Here is a 20809-nt window from a genome sequence, read left to right as displayed (position 1 = left end):
GAGCCTCATGTCTGACTTAGATGGAAAAAAGTGTTAATTTCACAAATGGTTTAATATCTCTCCGTAGATTAGTAGTTTAGACTACATAAAATATGTTGATTAGCAGTATAAACGTGGATTGAAGTATTAGCTGAAAATCTTGTTGGGAGGATGAAAGTGATAAGATTCCTAAGAAAATCTCTCAGAGGTGCCTTACTAAAGAGAAGTTAATGACTTCAAATGCTGATTTTTAAAGGGAATATCTATAATGTCAGTTACATTGAAACAAGATGAAGGATCTGAATTCAAGTGTGTGCTTGGGTTACTTGAACTTCCTCTTGAACCGATATAGAATCTGTAACTTTTTATTTGGGGCTCCATGTGTTAGTGGTTTATTAGAGTGGGTTTAACTAAAATTGTGATTTAATCACAAGTCAGAAATACATGATGTGAGTCACCCTCTTTTACAGAAAGTGCTTTAAACTTTTTGAGTTAACCCCCATGGACACGGGGGCGGCGGGGAGGCTGAGACATTAGTGACACAGTTCACAGAAGTCATACCTGAAAATCAGTCTGTTTACTTTATTAACCACAACTCATATTTCTTCAACTGGGGAGATAAATGTAAGCTTCATTTTAGAAGCCACATTATATATTTTATAGTTTTATGATTGAAAATTTTTCAGACTTGGAAAAGATATCTGAAAATTAACATTTGCAAGGCAATTTATAGTTTCCAAAGGGCTTTTTTCATTAATTATCTCAGAAAACTGAATAATGATGTGATTATTAAAGGTTAATTAAGCAAATACTTGTGAAGTAATTGGGAGGTAATCTATTTCCAATTTAACAGGTCAATCAGGGGTATTTGGAAAATATTTTGCTGGCTAACAACTCTAACCAAAACAAAAAGATATTTAAATTGTTTCCCTAGTGGAAAACAATAAGCGTGTCTGTTCTTTTAGGAGTTAATTGTTTCAAAGAACTGGGATGAGGGCTCCTAATTCCACCGTTTTGATGACCTAAGAGGTTTTACGAGGAGCCTGAGCTCTTCCCTCCTAATGTTAACGCAAGCCTTACGTTGCTTATTTTGGCACTTCAGAATAAAAGAAAATATCTGAAGAAAAATAATTACGCGAAGGCATGCAAAGATGTGGAAATCAAAGAATAAAGCCACCTTATGGCAAGCAACGTATTTTGGTTATTGACTACCCAGGGCAGTGAACAAAAATCCAAACCATATTAAGACGTGACTCTTCAAGCGAATAACCACACAAAGAGATTTTCTTAAATTTTCCATAGCAGTATTCCCATCAGCAGTGTAACTTACAAACTGCTTTTCCCCTAACTCTGGGGCTGCCTCACGATGACCAGGTGTTTAAAATCACATTCCTCTCGCTCCCGGTTTACCGGCTAAAGACGTGATTTCTATTCAAGAGAGCGAACTGCCCCGCAGAGGTATAGGTAAAAGGTTTGCTACAGCTGGAGCATTAGCCTTGGGCCCCCGCTCGGGCTGGAGGGGTGGACACCGGGCACCTTTGTCTGCGCCCTGCTTCCCTGGACCCGGGCCGAGCGGCGCGGGTGGGGGCGCGGGCCCCGGCCCTGTCCGGGGAAACGCGCGGCGAGGGCGGCCCGGCCTGGAAGCTGGAGGTCAGCAGCGGCGCGGTGGGCCCCCTCCCACGGGAGCCGCGCCAGGTCCCAGCAAGAGCCGGGCGGGATCGCTATTGTTTTTGGCGAGCACATAAATCCCCGCGCCGACCCTCTGTGCACCCAGGTTTCCTCCCGGAGGCCATTCGGTTTCCTCTGAGGCCCTATATAGAGGCCCTGGGCCCAGGCTGAGGAGAGGTGCACGCCCGCTCCGGCCTCCCGGACAAGTCTAGGCTCCGAGCGCGTCTCGCCCCAAGTCTCCGCAGCCCGAGGCGTCAGGGGAGGTGAGAGAGGGAGATTGCTCCCCGAGGCAAGGAGAAGGCGGCGGGGGCGCGCGGGGACGAGGGGCTGCGGCGTGCTGGCGGCCCCGGGGAGGAGGAGGATCCGCTTCTCCGGGGTTTCCCTGACGCCAGCAGCAGCGCCCAGCGCGCGCGCCCCGCGACAGTCCGCGGCTCCGGGCAGGGAAGGGGGAAGGGAGCGGGCCCGCCGCCGCGGCCGGCGAGGCGGCAGCCGGGATTGGAGCGGGGGCGGGCCGCTCGCGGAGCCGAGGGGGTGCGGGCGAGAGAGGCGCGCGCTTGCGCGTGCGCGGGTGTGCGCGCCCGGGGCCCCCGCCCCCCACCCCCGCCGCCCGCGGTCTCCGCCCCCCTCGCGCTGGTGTGTGGAGTCGGAGTCGGCGGCGGGTGGCGGCGCCTGGAACCTGGAGACCGACCCCCCCCACCCCCGGTCCGGAATGTACTGACTCCCCCTTCTCTGCTCTCCTCCCCTCTCCGCCCCCCTGCAGGAGGGAGGCGCCCCCGAGTCTCCCCTCCCGCGAGAGGGGCCGCGCAGGCCGGGCCGGGCGGAACAGCGGCGGCGGCGGCCGCGGGAGCCGAGCCTGCAACGAGGGACCGGCTGAAGCGCGCGGGAGGGAAGGAGGCGAGGGCTCCGCGGCGCTGGCGCCGCCGCCGCTGCCGCCGCTCGCGGGGCAGAGATGGCGGCGGAGCGGGGAGCCCGGCGACTCCTCGGCACCTCCTCCTTCTGGCTCTGCTGCCTGCTGCTGCTCGGGCGCCCGGCGCCCGCCGCGGCCGCCAGGAGCGGCTCCCCGCCGCAGTCACCAGGTAAGCGGGGGCGCGGGCCCTAGAGGAACGGGGTAGGGGCGGGGGCGCGGCACCCGCACCGGCGGCTGCGGTGTTTTTGTTTAGGATCCTGGAGGAAACGTGCAGGAACTTCTCTGCCGCGGCTCAGGTTGCCAAAGAGAAAGGGGGTCGCGCGGGGCGGAGAGTGAAGTAGGCGGGCGGGGGCGCCGCCGGGGGAGGGGCGGCCGCAGGGGCGCGTCGGGGGCTCCCGGGTCTAGTTCTGCGCTTTGTACCCGGAGGCAGGTTCACCCCTCGCCTCCCTCCCCTCCCCCAGGCTCATCCCACTTGTAAGAGTGGGACATTCTTGTGCTCACACAAGCACCAGTAGAGGCCACTACACACCTCATTAAATAAACAATCGCACGGCCAATTCATTAATTTTCAGGAAAGGAAGGGGGAGGGGGGGCTTGAACTCCCCATTCCCTGGCCAGGGATTTCCCAGCTGAAGTCCCAGGGAAGCGCTGGCTGATCTCGAGGGACTCCTCGTGCGAGGATTGTAGCCCCGAGGCTGCGGAAGAGAGGGTGTCAGAGGGGCACAATTGCCTCCTCACAACCCCTGTTGTTGACTTTACTATGAGGGCGCCTTGGAGAACCGCTCCAACTGATTATATCTGTTAGTGTTTCCGTTATGAGATACCTCTTCTTTCCTGGGGGTTACGAGGATATTTACCGCCTGGTGATTGCTCTTAACCCAGGGAATTGTCTAAACACTGGATTTTAAGTACTTTATGTTTCCCAGTGGCAATACATATATTTAGCCTGAAAAGCCTTTTTCAGGTGTTATTTTTAAATATCATTGATTATTGAAATTACCTGCATCCCTGTTTATTTAAGGGAGCGAATGGACCAAACGCCAAGCCTGCCTGTAGACCTCACAGCGTAATACGTAGAGAAGAAGCGGGACACACGCAGCAGTTGAAGGGCAAATTAGCATATAATCTGTTTAAATTGTTTGACCAAGGTGGTATATCACAAAACTTGACAAAACTCTCACCTACTAGTATGATATCTGAACTATTTGCATTTGAAAGTCATCTGATGGGGAAAGTGGCAGCTTCTAATCGCTGAACCTTTACTTGTTTTTCCTATTCATAGTGAATAGGGTTTAAAATCACGCTGCAAATGTAACTTTACTGATAAACTTTCTTTTGATTTTCTTGCAGAATATTATTAGCTCATGGCTTTTGTCAGTGTTAAAGAAAGCTTTGACTCTGAATACCAATGAGCATTATCTAAACAGCAGTATAAACAACGGTTTTAGTATCAAACTTGCACATTCAGCCTGTACCTAGTTCAGAATACACATTTTGGGCCTGAACTGTAGGTAACTGATCCAACCTTTCTATTCTTGGGGATGGGCAAGTAACATGTAACTATTTTGGAAGGCAAATTCCTTCTTGCTCTTAATTTATATGTAGTTCATATTATATATGTGTTAGGTAATTGGTGGAGTTTGTTTAGAATTTTGTCAGTAATTTTGAAAGTAAAGTGCTAATAATTCTATCAGGTTAATGAAAGTAATGTAAGCAGTCTGTTAGAAGTGGTTGAAATATCTATTTCAACATTGATTCAACTGATGAGCTTTTATTTTGTGCTGAGGAGGTGCAGGCATTGCTTAAAATGTGTGTCCTACCTTCCTGGAGCTTTGAGTCAGGTGAGTGGGTGGGGAGGATAGTCATTAAACTGCTGATTATGTAATTAAGTAATTGTGATTAACACTAGAAAGGAGAAGAAGAGTGTTTGAGAAAGTGTATACTGCAGGGACCTAACCTATTGTGGTGTCAGAGTATCTGAGAAGTGAGATCTGAAGGGTGAGTAGGACTGGAGGCTGGGAGGCTCGCAACTAGTTAGTGATATAGTGGCAACTAGAACACAGATCTGATTTTTTTTTTTTCCTTCAGTGTTTATTTATTTTTGAGAGAGAAAGAGCACAAGCAGAGGAGAGGCAGAGAGGGAGACATAGAATCCAAAGCAGATTCCAGGCTCTGAGCTGTTAGCACAGAGCCTGATGTGGGGCTCGAACTCAGGAACTGTGAGATCATGACTTGAGTTGAGTCTGATGCTTAAATGACTGAGCCACCCAGGCGCCCCAGGACACAGATCGGATTCTTGGTTCAGAGTGCTTTTCCCAAGCCACCTTGCCTCATTTCAAAAGTGAAAGGAATAACGGCAATAAGGAGGGGCTGGTCAGTTCTGTCATACGCTGTGGAGAGATCAAAGGAATTGAAAACTGAGTAAGTGGCAACTGAAAACAAGTGGTCAGTAAATCACATGTCATTTGTCAGTGGTTTTAATTTTTTTATTTTTGTAGAGGAGTAGACTCAGAAACCTTTTTGTAGGGGATTACAGTGAGTAGGTGGTAGGGGATGGAGGTATTTGGTAGGAAAAGGAGAAAATTATAGAGCGTGGGACAACAGGATAAATGGAGTGGCTTTCCAGTCTAGGGTACACGTTGAGGAGGACAGAGAAGGGGAGGAACTGGTGTGGTGATAGAAAATGGTCAGCTGTGGTGGAGGGTTAGAAATGATTAGGCATTTAGGCACACTATTTTAGGAAGGAAGGAAGGGGAGATTTGATGGGTAGGGACCTAAGGAAAGACATCAGGGCAGAGCAGCCTGCCTGAGCAGTGCAAGTCTTCTCTAATCAGAGTGAGGGTTAAGGAACGGCCATTCCGTAGAATTGAGATGCAAGAATGGGGAAAGTTAGGAAGTCAGCTCAGGTAAAATCAGTTTGAATATAAAGTAGACTAGATCAGCTATTTCCACACTTTGTCCAGCAACTTTCTGTATGCCAAGAGCAGAATTCGTGAAGTTTTAATCCAGTATTCGTTGCTTATGAGTTAGTTGAAACACGTAGAAACCTTTTAAAAAAACTTTTATTAGGGTAGTCCAGTATTCCATTCCTTGGTCAGAATGCAAAGAAGTATTTGATGCAGTGCCACAATGGTGGTGAGGTTAGCTTGACCTAGACATCAGAGGTTTTCTGTAGAGGTCCTGTAGCCTAATTGCTCACTTAAGGGAAGAATCCTCTTGTCAGCATCTTGCATAGATGACTCTGTATGCACTGTTTACTTGGTGATGTGATTCATTACCTCACAAGGTGGTCTATTCCTGTTTTGAATAACTTCTGTTAGTAAAACTTTGCTTTATGCAGTACATTTAACTTTAATTTTCACCCTTCCCACCCTTCTTGATTTTTCCCCCCTTTTCTCTGGCCTTTTTTGACATCACCCTATCTCTAATTCATCCCTTACTTTTGTGATCAGTTGTTATTCAAGTTTTCTTTCTCTTCCTCATTAAATTTGGGTATCAAAGTTGATCTCATTCTGCTTGTCTTCACTTGCTACCTGTAAGCTAATGACTCTCCTAGACCACTTTTCTTTATGTACGACTCAGTAGCTTCACTGAACAGGCACCTTACATCATACGATACTGAAGGTAAAACTCATTTTTGTTCCTCTTCTCTCCTCCTTCCTTCATCCCCTTTCTCTAGACAATAACAAACCAGTTCGTGGCCCAGGGCTCTCACATTTTTGAATGATTGCATGGACTTGTCTTCCCGTGTTACCTGTCTTGGGCATCTCTGTTTGCCATTCACCTAAGTTGAGGTCTAGAAGTCATCCTGGACCCTCCCATGTCCCTCATTCCTATAGCCAATACTTCTATTTGATTTTTACCTCCTAGATCTTTCTTCAATCTGAATCTTTTCCTCATCATCTCTACTGAGACTAACAATAGTGGTCTTATAATTAATCTCTTTATCTCCACTGTTACCCTCCAGACATCTGTCCTCCAGCTGGAATGAGTTTTCTTATGTCCTTTTCTGAGCTTGCCACACTCCTACTTCTAGCCTCTTATTAGTGTTCCACAGCTTGAGTGTTAGAGTCTAAACTCCTTGGCCTGGAGATTGTGAAGGCCCTTTGTGTTTTTTACCACAGGCGTCTCCCATCCCCCAGTTTAAAGCCTCGCCTATTGGCACCTGTAATGTGTACCTGGTGTTCTGCCACCTCAGATTTACTGCAGGGCTTCATGTTCCCATGCCTTTGACATGCTGTCCTTTCTTCCTGTTAACGCCACTTCCCACCTCGTCTACTTCTGAAGTTCCTATTCATCATTCCGTGAATTTTTCTCTACCATCCCGCTGCCCAAAGAGAGGTAGAGTCCTCATTCTCTGTGTTCCTATGGCTTTTGAGTACTTTTTGTCTTGTGGTATTTTCTTGTCTCCTCCAGTAGTCTGAACCTCTTGAGGTTTGGGACTTCTCTTATTTACCTTTTGTGTAGCTAGTGTAGCATAAGCATCTGGCAGAAGGGGTAACCAGTAAATGTTTGTTGAATGAATGTTGAATTGCCTTTGTTTCTACCCCTTAGGGCCATATAGCACAACTGGTTTCTTTATATATGGCCTTTCATGTGTCTAATCACAACATTTGTGTGTAAGAATGTCACTTTCCCTTCATTCTCCTTTCTTTCTTTTTTTTTTTTGAAATTTTTTTAATGTTTATTTTTGAGACAGAGAGAGAGACAGAGTGCGACTGGGGGAGGGGCAGAGAGAGAGGGAGACGTGGAATCCAAAGCAGGCTCTAGGCTCCAGGCTGTCAGCACAGAGCCGGATGCGGGGCTCGAACTCATGACCCGTGAAATCATGACCTGAGCTGAAGTTGGACACTTAACCATCTGAGCCACCCAGAAGCCCCTCCCCCGCTTCTCCTTTCTAAATTAATTGTCCTTTATTCCTTCAGCCACTCTTCACATTACCTAGTTTTCTGCCCCTTTGTGAGTTTGGTCATCCTCTTGATATGCTATGGTTTTAGCATTTATTACCTTTGTCATCTTTGGGAAGATCAGTGATTTTACTGAGTCTTCTGTAAATAGAGACTGATGCTTGCCTAACAGGATGAGGTATAAAAGAGTGTAGATTTCCAGGAGGAATGTTCAGAGGAGATAAGAAATGTGGCTATTCTTAGCAGACCGTATGAAAATTCGTATGTGATATGGGATAGAGAAAAAAGACTTAGGGTATGAGCAGAGGATTTGGGATATGACTCCTGGTTCCATGCTTTTTTGTATCTGATGGGGGCTATAGGCAGGCAAGAATAATACCTTGCTTATGTAACTGGATTCTCAGAAAAATGAAATGTAAAACTGCTTACAAACTGTAAAGTACTGTATCTTTGTGGGATGGTTTTAATATTTCTTTATGAACTTTTAAAAACGGTAATTCTGTTAAATTTTTGAAAGTGTAGATTTTTTTTCTGTTGGCTTAATTGATCATTGTTGGTTTCTTTAGAAGTTTTCTCTACATTAATAACAAATATTGGGATAATGTTAATCTCATTACATGTGGAGGCTTTGGGCTCTATTTAATAGTCTTTACCCAAACACTGTATTTTATTAGTGATTTCTGTGTCGTTGGTACGTATTTTGGCTTCTAGGTAAAATCACATCAGTAACAGGAGAACAGAAGAAATGACCATAGATAAGATCAGATTGACCAGATTAGCTACTTGAGGTTAGGAAAAATCTAGTGTTTATGATTTTAAAACATTGACTTTGCCATGGAACACAAGCCAGTGAAAAATATTACAATATAACCCAAATTTTGGATTCATTTAGAATGAAAAGAGTTTTTTGATTAAAATTTTTTGGATATAGAGACAAAGGTCATTTAGAACCACTGGTGTAATCTTGGTATATTTCTTTCTTGTTTCTGTTAATATGGCACATCATTGTTACATTATAATCATAGTATATGTACAACTTTATATGTAGATGTTCTTCCTTAATGGTTATGCCAGCTAGGTTTTGGTTGCTACATTATCTTTAATTGATTAATATTTATTTTTAATTTTTGTTTATTTCTGAGAGAGCGTGAGTGTGGGAGGTGCAGAGAGAGAGTGGGGTGACAGAGGATCTGAAGAGGGCTTTGTGCTGATAGTAGAGAGCCCGCTGTGGGACTTAAACTCACCAACCGTGAGATCATGACCTGAGCTGAAGTCAGACCCTCAACTGACCGAGCCACTTAGGCTCCCCTTAAATAATTTTATTTTTAAAAATTTATTTTAAGAATAATTAAATATATGTTTGAAGTAAAACAACATAGAATTAAAGTATCTCTTCTACCAACAAATCCCGATTTTACCCATAAATAACCACTTTGAGTATTTTTTCTCCTTACATTTTTTTACATTTTTACATATTTTCTCCTTACATTTTTCTCCTTACATTTTTACATATTTTCTCCTTACATATGTATGTGTAGTTTTATTTTTTACACATAAGCAGGATCATACTATCTATTGCTTTCCAACTTCATTTTGTTAAATAAGTGTATTCATGTTTTAAGTTTATTTATTTTGAGAGAGAGAGGGAGAGAGCATGTGTGTGCACACGCATGATTGGGGGAGGGGCAGAGAGAGAGAATCCCAAGCAGGCTCCACGCTGTCAGCACAGAGCCTGATGTGGGGCTTGATCTCATGAAAGATGAAGTCATGACCTGAGCCAAAATCAAGAGTCAGATGCTTAACCGACTGAGCCATCCAGGTACCCTGATTTTTTTTTTTTTTTAACTTAACAATGTGTTGGAAATCTTTCCAGTATGTATAGATTTTCCTGTAACCCTTATTGAAAATGTCTGTATAATATTCCAGTGAATGAATATGACATTAATAGTGACCAATAAAAGTGATATTTATTGAACACTCACTGAACCATAGGCATTTTGCCAAACTCTTTTACATGCATTTGATTCTTTATGCCACTTTGTGAGGCAGATGGTAATATCCAGCCATTCTACAAATGTGAAGAAGTTGGCATTTGAATCCAGGTCTTTTCAGCTCCAAAGCTATGCTCTTTATGACACTGCATACCTCTGCTGGTATTCTCCTGTTAGGGATGTCGAAGTTGTTTTTAGAATTGTGCTATAATAAAGAATGCTGTCATGGACATCTTCCTGCCTGTGGTCTTTCGTTTTATATTTTGGATCCCCACAAATGGGGTTATTGGTGAAAAGATAATTTTTGTGTGTATATGAGAGTCAAGGTTGCATTTTTTTTTTTAATTTTTTTTTTTCCAACGTTTTTTAATTTATTTTTGGGACAGAGAGAGACAGACAGAGCATGAACGGGGGAGGTGCAGAGAGAGGGAGACACAGAATCGGAAACAGGCTCCAGGCTCCGAGCCATCAGCCCAGAGCCCGACGCAGGGCTCGAACTCACGGACTGCGAGATCGTGACCTGGCTGAAGTTGGACGCTTAACCGACTGCGCCACCCAGGCGCCCCCTGGTTGCATTTTTTATAGAAGAGCAATGATGTCATTAAGAATAATATCATTTACTAGGACTTGTACAACTTTTGCAAGACAGTTTCACCTCTGATTTGAACTTTGAGTACTTAAGTCCATTATTTTAAAATGCAGGTCCTATAGCTTTTCTGTTTCATCTGTTAACTGCAGGGGTTAATTACCAAATTAATAGGTAATCTCAAAGGTCCTTTCTACCTTCAAGTTTCTATAACTCTGAAGTCTATAAAATTGAGTGGTGGATATCTAAATGACCTCTATTTAGTTCTTGTGCTTGAACACTGATCATTTCTGTTCGTGGATGCAAGAATTAACCTTTTGTCATTCTTTAGAGGTCGTGTTATTGTACATTTTTTTTTCCTGGTATGAAGTTGGATATGATTGGAGAAATCTTTTAAGTTGCTTGTAAAGGATTGTGTGTGATTTTGTGTAAAAATGGATTTATTGGTGATTTCAAGAAATGAAGATTTAAGTGTTAAGAAATTGTGAGATATTTTAAGTTGCAGTGTTACTTGCAACATTAGATGCTTATTCTTAGGCTTATAAGTGACACAAAGTAAATTGCCGAGGTTATAGATCTGACTGAAACCAGCCGATTTTGATTCCTCCTTTGGATTCCCTTATGTAAAGAAAGGGGAGAGAGAGGAATGGATGTTTTATATTGTAGACATTAGTACTTAAATTCTTCTTGAAAGGAGTTAGTAGTTGGCAATCTGAAAATCAGACGTGTGGTTTTTTTGCTTCTTAAAAAGAACCATGAAGGGGTGCATGGGTGGCTTAGTCGGTTAAGCCGACTTTGGGCTCAGGTCATGATCTTGCAGTTCATGGGTTCCAGCCCTGCATTGGGCTCTGTGCTGACAGCTCAGAGTATGGAGCCTGCTTCAGATTCTGTGTCTCCCTCTCTGCTCCTACCCTGCTTGCACTCTGTATCTCTCTCTCTTTCAAAAATAAATAAACATAAAAAAACTTTAAAAAATGAACCATGAAAATAAGCCCTTTAAAATTATTTTATAGCAAGAATTTTTATTTTTTAAACTTTATTTTGAGAGACAGAGATAGCATGAGTTGGGGAGGGGCACAGAGGGAGGGGGGAACAGAGAGAGAGAGAGAGAGAGAGAGAGAGAGAGAGAGAGAGAGAGAATCCCAAGTAGCACAGAGCCCAACGTGGGGCTTGAACCCACGAAACCATGAGATCATGACCTGAGCCGAAACCAAGAGTCAGATACATAACTGACTGAGCACCCAGGCACCCCTAGAACAAGAATTTTTAAATTTAATTTTCTAGTCAGACGGTTTTTCTGTAGCCCAAACTAAAAATTTAGGTAAATTTGGCTAGTTGCAAATATATTGATGGCTAATTATGCTCTGTGGAGATACTAAGGTGAATTGTACTAATGGTTTCTTTCCTTAGGAAGCCTTAGTCTAATAGCAGAGATAAGACGTACTCAGAGATAATAGATAATTTGGAGGGAGAAAGTGTCATTACTGCTGTAGGTGGAAGTACAAATTCTGGAATCACTGTATTACTGTTAATCAAGTAATAGTGCTACTTTTCTCGTAATTTTGGTTCTATAGCGTTAGAGTAGTCCTAACTTAGTTTTACCAAGTCGGTAGACTAGAATTCTCAGAGGGGGTTATTTTTCATTTCCTCTGAGTGTTATGGTTACTGGAATGTTTGAATATATGAGAATGCTAATAGTGAGCTGTCTGGGGGTGCAGCTACTTCCATGACCTCAGGAATCCTGAGATTGATTATACTGGTTTTCAGGATTTATTATTGGTCAGTAATAGCCAGTAAAACTTGGTGATAAGTCCTGGGCAAAGGGAATTTTTAACATGATACTACATGGAAATTGGATACAGAATATTTGTTTTTCAGCTGCAGAGTAAGTGAATTAAAGAAATCACTTAGATATATTTATATTTATATACATATATACATTATATGTTTATATACATACAGACCTTATATACATAAGGTATAGTTAAGTTGGTAACATTATAATGTACAAATTTAGGGACAGAATAACAAATTATGTTTTATTGATAACCTTTTATTCATAGCATAACTTTTAATGTAACATTAAAATTTTTGTAAAATTTAAGGAATTTTTTTTGCTGGTTCTTGAATCTGTTACAAGTTTGAGGTGGGGTTATTGTGTTATTTTTTTAGTATTTTAATTTATTTTTTGAGAGAGCAGAGTATAAGCAGGAGAGGGGCGGAGAGAGAGGGACAGAGGCTCTGAAGCAGGCTCTGTGCTGACAGGCTGCTAGCAGTGAGCCTGATGTGGGGCTTGAACTCAACGAACTGTGAGATCATGACCTGAGCCAAAGTCAGACACTCAACCAACTGAGCTACCCAGGCACCCCAGGGTTATTGTGTTAAATTGATGTAGTGTTACCTTAAGTATCCAAGGGATTTTGGGTACGCTTCTTACGGCAATAACCCCTTTATTAATAATCTACCTCACCTACATAGAATTCAACCAATATGTACCCTTACCCCTAGAATATAACTGAAGATTAGGGAGTAAAAGAAATAATTTTCAAAGTCTGTGCAACGAAGTAGGTAAGTTTCTCAGAATCCCAAAGGTCCTTGTTTAGAGCCTATTTACCTTTAATTCACGTGCAGCTCTAACAGATTGTACTGTCTGATTTCTAATTCCATTGCTGATCAAAAGTGCGTAGAAGCTATCTTGGGAATGCCCCTTAACAACAGCAAGTTGTGTCCTTTGTAAGGAGGAAGATTCAAAATAAGATTATAAATAAGACCTCCCCTAAACAGAAATAATTGTCTCAGCTATGTTAGGGAAAGTTTCTTACCCTGTCACTGCTAATGGATTTTGCCTGCCCCTTGCTCTTTCTTTTCCCCTCATACTATAGGTAGTTGCTGACTGGGAGATATATCTTCCCTTAGAAATCTCTGGAGTCTGAAACAAACAAACAAACAAACAAAAAAGAAAAAAGAAATTTCTGGAGTCTCATCTCATCTCAAACTAATATGGGCTGGGTTGACCCCTGAGGTGGGAGAACGAACAGGAAATGTGCATAGGAAGAGGTGAGGCGGCAGGGCAGGGTTCCTGCTCTGCTGGTCCCTGCCCCTCTGGCTGTGGAATTTATCCTTACTAGCAGCATCTCTAACCCTTGTTGCTAAAATATGTATTGAATATGTATATGAATTTTTAATTTTTATGTAAAATAAAAAGGGAAATCATACACTTCAGCCTTTTCCCCAGGGATCATCACTCTTAATAGCTATGGACTTTCTGTTTTATATGTACAATTATCTGAACTATATAATATTTATATAATTAATATATAGATAAACTAACAAGTTGGGTTGTGCTGTGCATACTGTCTTCCAGCTTGCTTTAAGGACATCTTTCCGTGTGAGTACATATAAATTTATCACACCTGTTTTGATAGCCGTATGGTATTTTTATAGATTTTAAAAAATTTATTTAGCCAGTTTCATTTTGATGCTCCCCATTTTTTTATTGTGAACATATTCAGTGAACTCATTTGTACAGATGTCTTTGTGCATATGTTCAAATGTATTATAGAATAAGTCTGTAGTTGTGACATTGTAGGGTAAAAGAGCACGTGTTAAAATGTTTGATAGTTATTTTCCAAATTTTTCTCCGAAAGACTGACTTATTCTCCTGTCAGCAGCAAGTGAGACAGTGCTTGTTTCCCCACACATTTGCCAGCATACTAGTTATTTTCAGACTTATTAGTCTTGCCAGTTCGATCGGTGAAGAAAGTATTATCTCTTTAAATTTTATATTTTAAAATCGTTAATGGGGACGCCTGGGTGTCTCAGTCAGTTAAGCATCCAGTTCTTGATTTTGGCTCAGGTCGTGATCTCACGGTTCCTGGGATTGAATCCTGTGTTGGGCTGTCAGTACAGCGCCTCCTTGGGATTCTCTCTCTCCCTTTCTCTCTGCCCCTCCCACTTTCTCTCTCAAAATAAATACATAAACTTAAAAAAATTGCTAATGGAGTTGAGCATCTTTTCAGATTTTTATTCATGGTTTGTTTCTGAGAATTGTCTATTCAGGTTTTTTGTTCATATTCCTATGTTATTTCTTGAATCATAGGTTCACTTATAAACATAAATTAAACAATACATAATTAAGAATGGGAACAATTTAAAATTTTATAATTGTTAAAACTCTCATGGTTGCTTGCAGTTTTCAACTTAATGAAGAAGTGAACTGAGAAACCAAGTCAGTCTGCTTATCTGACTTCTGCTGACCACTGCTCATGTTCACTTAATATGGTTTCGTAAGCTCTCAAACTATTCTATTTTGAAGGGAAATAAGTTAAATATTTTATTCATTGATTTGAGTGAAAAATAGGAATTGAAACAGATCCAATACCTCTTTTAAGACAGGACGAGCAATTTTGGTTCACAGTGAGTAAGTTCAGTTAACCAAATACTTGAATGTCAGTTTGGCTCAAGGTACTAAGTGGTTTCAAGTGGAAAATGGATTAAGAATGTAGCGGGAGAGACAAGTTCGAGGGACAGGGTATGATTTCCATTTTGGACACCTTGAGCCTGAGGTGCCAACAGAACATCTCTGTAAAGACATTACAGAATTAGGCTCAAGTGAGAAACATGACTAGACCCCTGGCTAGAAATGTAGGTTCAGGGGGCAGCTGGGGATGGCTCAAGTTGGTTGAGCGTCCAACTTCAGCTCAGGTCATGAGGTCCTGGTTTGTGAGTTTGAGCCCCACATTGGGCTCTGTGCTGACAGTGAGGAGCCTGCTTGGAATTCTCTCTCTCTTGCTCCTCCCTTCCCCCCTTCAAAATAGATAAACTTAAATGTAGGTTCAGGAATTATATGGATAGAGCTTCAAGTCATGAGGCTAGATCATATCACTGAGGAAGGAAAAAGAAAACAGAGGGCAAAAAGACTTGAGCATAGTTGGGTGTCCAAAGGAAGGGAAATATTACCCTGTCTACAGAAGAAAAGGACCTAGAGTCAGAGATATGTAACACAATAAAGTTCATTTCACCTGTGGATATCTTATTCACAAACATCTGTGTGACTAAATGGGACAGTGCAAAAGTAATATTGGTTCTTTTCCCTACTTGCATGGCATAGCCTGGGTTAGAGTGCTAGGCAAGGAGAGGGGAGGCTTCCAAACACCATTCTGAACAACTTTAAATTAAAAAAAAAAAAAAAAATATATATATGTGTGTGTGTGTGTGTGTGTGTGTGTGTATGTTTATATGTATATATATTCACTTACCATCCTGCTGGACTGAGGTAAAAGGTGAATGAGTAAATATATGTATGTGCTTAGAACAGAACCTAGTTTATCTTGATCACTCATTAAATGTAAACCACTGTTATTGTTGTTTTTATTTTATAAACTGGATGGAGAGCCTAGCTAAAAATACGTGAAAATTAGATAGTGCTTATGTAATTTGCTCTATATTTTTACTTGATGGCCGTATATATAATTAGATTGTTAAATGAGGGTGCATATGTTGAGGACAAGGATTTGTTTAGTTTGGAGTATTTAGTTAAAATCTTAGAGGAGGTAGGACTTGACTTGGTTTTGAAGGCTTTTTAGATGGGTAAGTTTTTTTGGCAAGGGGGATGAAGTAAAGAGCAATAGGGGTCAAGGCAGAGTCAAGGCAAAATCAGTTGAAATGTTCTTGATCAGTAAACTATTTCTTGAAAGGTTCATTTTTTTTTTTTATTCTGAAGTTTATCATTTGTTATGAAGTGGAGAGGTGATTTCTCACCTGCTAAGAAGGTCCTAGGCCAGATAATCTTGTAAAGATTGTGATGCTAAAAAAGAAGCTGGAGACAGTGTTTATTGCAATTTAACACCTGAAAATTAACCTTATCATTACATACCTGCTTTTTAAGACTTTGTTTATCTCCTGGTAGATGTTATAGGCATCTTTTATGAAACATTGATTTGTCTGAAGTTTATTCAAAGTTACAAAAATAAGATCCAGGATAATGTGTATTGTGAAGTTCTGAGAAGTTAATTTTTTCCACTTTTGAAGAAATGTTTGTTTTTAAAACATTTTTGTGGAAGCTTTGTAGGGAAGTGAACTTCTTTCTTCAGAGTAGCTGTAGTTAAGTAGAGATTTTGCAGCTTCAGAATTAGTTTTATTTGTCAGTCATTAAAATTTGTGGGTAAGAAGTATCCGATAACATTGTGGTAATAACTTGGTAGTCAGTTCCATTTTGTGCACATTTAAGTTTTAAAATTTGTCTCTGCATATGCACGACAACTTGATCTTGATATCAGATTCCTGTGTCATAGTCTTTTTCTTTCAAAACTCCCTGGACAGTTCTTTCCCTCCTCTCTACATTTAATGTTGTACATAGTATTAATATCTATTAGATCTCTTTAATTTTTTAATCTGTATATTTGTAGAATTTTTTTTAGTGTGTGGACTTTGAGATCTAGAAATTTCACCAGGCTCTGACTAGGTGGGAGTTTATTAATTGATTTTTTTTTTCAACCTGGTACGGTGGAGCTTCATTTTAGTTAGACATTAGATTTAAAGTCTGTAAGTAAAGGGAAGACTGCCTATTTTTACATTTCCCTTTAACATTCCTTAGACAGGTCCACCTTGGAGGCTGATACTTCATCTCTCAGTATGTAGGGTATAGATGGTTTTTCTTTCTAGCATTGGAACAGATTATTGCCTTTGTTAAGTATGAACAAAGAGGAACACTTACATTTATATTGTTCAAAAACATTTTTTTTTTAAACTCTAGAACTGTGGTGTGATGAGATGCTCGTACTAGGGCCCACTGGAGCTGAGCTCATCTGGGAGAATAAGTTCATGTCTCAGATTGCATGTTCATATTGAATGGCAGGTAGAATGAGTTGTTCTGTGTGTATTATTTCACATTTTCTCTCACCATATATGGTTGAATTCTTTTAACTTAAAATGTCCGTATGATGTGATTTCTCTGTTTAGTGAGTCTTTTTGTTCTGAATGCACACATCTCTGTTGGGGTAGGACAATTTTATTTATTACCTATACTCTTTTTTTTTTTTTTTTTTTCTGGAATTCCAGAGACATTTGCTCTCTAATGTCTTCCCTCTGTGACACTCTATTTCTCCTTTTTTGTGTGTGTCACTTAATAACTGTATTATTAGATGAATACAGATTTGGAACATTATCTTTTTCTGGTGAAAATCATGCTATTTACCTTAAAGTCTACTTTTTCTGATATTAATATGGCCCTATCAGCTGACTTTTTAGTGGTTTAAGTGTTTCTGTCCTTTTATTTTCAGTCTTTTTGTAGTCTTTATATTGCTGGTGTAGCATATTGTTAGGTTCTCTTTTTTATTTGGTCCATTGGTTTTTGTCCTTTTACTAGAGTGATCAGTCTATTTACATTTAATGATACATTAGTGGTATATTTGGCTGATATATTTGGCTTTTAAAGCTTCCATTTTATTATTTACTATTTGCTTTGCCTGTTCTGTGTTTTCCTTTCTCTCTTTTTCTTGCCTTCTTTTGATTACTTTCAGTTGTGCAGTTTCTCTTTTGGCTTACCAGTTATATATATTCTTTTTTAAAATTTTTACTTATTTTTGAGAGAGAGAGAGAGAGAGAGAGTGTGAGCATGAGTTGGGGAGGGGCAGAGAGAGAGGCAGGGAGAGAGAATCCCAAGCAGGCTCCATGCTGCCAGTGCAGAGCCTGACTTGGGGCTTGAATCCATGAACCATGAGATCATGACCTGAATTGAAATCAAGAGTCAGACATTTAACTGACTGAGCCACTCAGGCACCTCTACCGGATGTATATTATATTCTTTTGCTCTTCATTTAATGGTTCCCAAATGTATGTTTAACTACTTTTCCCATTTATTGGACAATGTGAGGTTTTTAGAATACATTAATTCTGTTTGTTCTTCACCTCTGATTTTTGTTATTCTTGTTATGTATTTTCTCTTTATATTTAAGGCTTATAAGACATTATTTCATAAGTCATTATTCATTTAGATTTATCCATATATTAACTTCCTTAGTTACTTTTCATTTCCTTCCCCATCACTGAGCTTCTATCTGGGATCATTTCCTTAGGCTTAGAGAATATCCTTTAGTATTTAGTTAGGAGTTATGTCTGCTGGAGGTGAATTCACTCGGTTTTTTCATGTTTGAAAACATCTTTATTTTACCTTCAATTTTTTGGGCAGGGGGTGGAAAGCACTGGGTGTAGAATTCTAGTAGATAGTTTTTTCTTTCAGCCCTTTAAATTTGCCATTCCATTGTCTGCTGGGCTCTATCATTTCTGATTAGAAGTTAGCTGTAAGTCTTAATTTCTTCTTTTTGTAGATAATGTTCTTCCCTCTTTGATCACTTTTAAGAGTTGTTCTTTGTCCATGGTTTTCAGAAATGTGACTGTGATGTGCTTACTTGTGATTTTCTTTGTATTTATCCTGCTTGTTGAGCTTCTTGTATCTATAGGATCACTTAATCAGTTTTGGAAAATTCTTGGCCATTATCTCTTTAAGTATTCTTCCCTGTTGGAGTTTAGTTCACTTAGGCCTTTGAATCCTCATCACACTGATGGGTTCAGAATGACTGGTTTTTGTGGCTTATCTGCCCTGTTTTGGTTATTAGGGTAAGGGCAGTAGTCTCTTGTGACTTTCTACATTCTAACCAGAGGTAGCACTCCTTTTATTGATTTCTAAATTATATTTATTGTATTCTTCAGTTACAGAATTTCCATTCTGTTTTCTTCTGTAGTATCTAGGTTCCTGCTGAAATTCTCCCATCTTGTATTTTTATTCCTTTAACCCATTCTGTCATATGTATTCCCATGCATGTTTGCTTTTATGTCTGCTATTTCTCCTTATTTGGGGGTTGTTTTGTCTTCTTATGTGCCTGTTTGTGATTGAGGGCCAGGAACTATGTATGAAAAATTATAGAAATAGTTTGAATGATGCTGTCTTCTTCCAGAAAGGATTTGCCATTGCTTCTCTTCAGGTATGTGGTTATACTAGAGACACTGACAGTGTCAGATCACTTCAGGGCTGGATTTGAAATTACTTAAAATGGAGCTTCAGACCCTATGAGTTGAAATATTTTAGGGGCACCTAGGTGGCTCAGTCGGTTGAGTGTCTGACTTTGGCTCAGGTCATGATCTCGTGGTCCTTGAGTTTGAGCCCGTGTCGGGCTCTGTGCTGACAGCTTGGAGCCTGGAGCCTGCTTCAGATTCTGTGTCTCCCTCTTTCTCTCTGCCCCTCCCCCACTCATGCTCTGTCTGTCTCTCTCTCTGTCAAAAATAAATAAACATTAAAAAAATTAAAAAAAATATTTTAGGTTTACCTTTACTTCTTGGATGTAGCCCATTGAGGTCCTAATCCACAGCTTAAGGGGTTTACCCTCTTCCTTGACAGCCCTCACTCATTTTTGTCCCTTCAGGGATTGAATTTGTCAGAAGCTAAGCTCATCTTTTCAGGCTCTTCAGCAGTAGTGGCCTTTAGAATCTGCAGATACTTCTAGATAAAAAACAGCTTCAAATACCAGATTTGTCTCTTTGGATTTTCTCATTTTCCTGATATTGGTCCCTTAATTCTTTATCATTTTGATTGACTTCACACAGATATTTTCTATTTTGTCTAGTTTTGTTCCCCCCCCACCCCCCCCCCCCCCGCCCCCAGTCGTTCCAGTGGAAGATTTGGTCTGAACCACCTAATCTGTCATTTCTGGGAGCTGAACTCTCACAATGCCCCTTTCATCTTTTCTCTTAATTGTGTTCTGTGAGGAATATTCAAGCTTGTCTAGTTTTTTGTCATGTGCAATCTGCAATTTATTGCCCCTATTGTATTTTTTTGAAAAATCATTCAGTTTTGTGGCTGAAAGCAGTCTTCCCTTATGTCAGATTGCTCTCTCTTCAAATACACAGCATTTTCTTAAATTTGGGGGACTTTCTATACTTGAGATTTCTGCATTTGAGAATTCTAATGATATTTGAAAGTTTGTTCTCACTAAATTTTCCAGGGAAAAATGTTGCTCCTGTTAATAGAAAAATCACTCCTGTAGCTTCTGGGTCTTTTCTGGTATCCAGGAAGGGGGGGGGGATGGGGGGCTGGTAATTGTGATGATGGCATGGTGTCTGTGTATGCTCAGTGTTGCTGGTAGAGGTGGTTTCTTTTGAACTTGTGTGGAGTCTTGTTCTCATGTTTCAGGTCCAGATGAAAAAATGAAAAATTTTAGATTTGCAGTAATTTTACATTGCTAGATCATTGGTTTGGTGATTTGCAGAGATTAGGGACAAAGTATCGTCAGATAGCTGGGAAACAGGGAGGTTTACTGCTAAAGCATTTGTTTTCAGTGCTGAAGTAAAAAAAAAAAAATTATAACTCAATGTTGACAATTGGTTGTGGCATTAGCAGTGCCTCTTCTCTTTTTGCTCCATCATTGAACTTTACTTAGCACATTATCTGCAACATGAATGCTTTGTCAGCCTTTTTACTCAGCGACTTCCTAGTCCATACATGGTTGGTACTCTTCTGAGATTTTCAGTGGGCTACAGACTTTTTCCCCAGGTTTTTTTTTTTTTTTTTTTTTTTAAATTTATTCCTTTGGTTATTTCAGTGGCTATTGGGGTGGAGTGTTGGGTGGACATCGGTTAAATTCATGAGCTCAGTTTTGCTGTCTTGAATTGATAATCTACACTGTGTATTGTTTAGTCTTTTTCATTTGGCTTGGTTTGGTGTCTGACTCAAGAATAGTTTTATTATTTTCTTTTTACTTTTATGTACATATAGATT

The 20809-nt window shown here is 40.6% G+C and overlaps 1 protein-coding gene across 8 annotated transcripts in view; it reads left to right on the top strand.

The window, feature by feature from the left end:
- The first annotated feature begins 2490 nt into the window (after positions 1-2490).
- Positions 2491-20809, top strand: part of NEO1 (neogenin 1) — a 237793-nt gene continuing 219474 nt past the window's right edge. For 5 of the 8 annotated variants that reach the window (XM_058737116.1, XM_058737114.1, XM_058737113.1 and 2 more), the window contains exon 1: positions 2493-2723. In XM_058737116.1, coding sequence (XP_058593099.1) covers positions 2597-2723 — 127 coding nt within the window. In that variant the 5' untranslated portion in view covers positions 2493-2596. Of the gene's footprint in view, positions 2724-20809 lie in introns of all 8 variants that reach the window. The other 3 variants (XM_058737118.1, XM_058737117.1, XM_058737115.1) reach the window with 2 other exon arrangements.

This window comes from Neofelis nebulosa, chromosome 7 (genome assembly GCF_028018385.1).
Source record: "Neofelis nebulosa isolate mNeoNeb1 chromosome 7, mNeoNeb1.pri, whole genome shotgun sequence".
NCBI lineage: Eukaryota > Metazoa > Chordata > Mammalia > Carnivora > Felidae > Neofelis > Neofelis nebulosa.
Note: the sequence above shows the minus strand (reverse complement) of the source record. Positions and strands in the feature narration are given on the sequence as shown.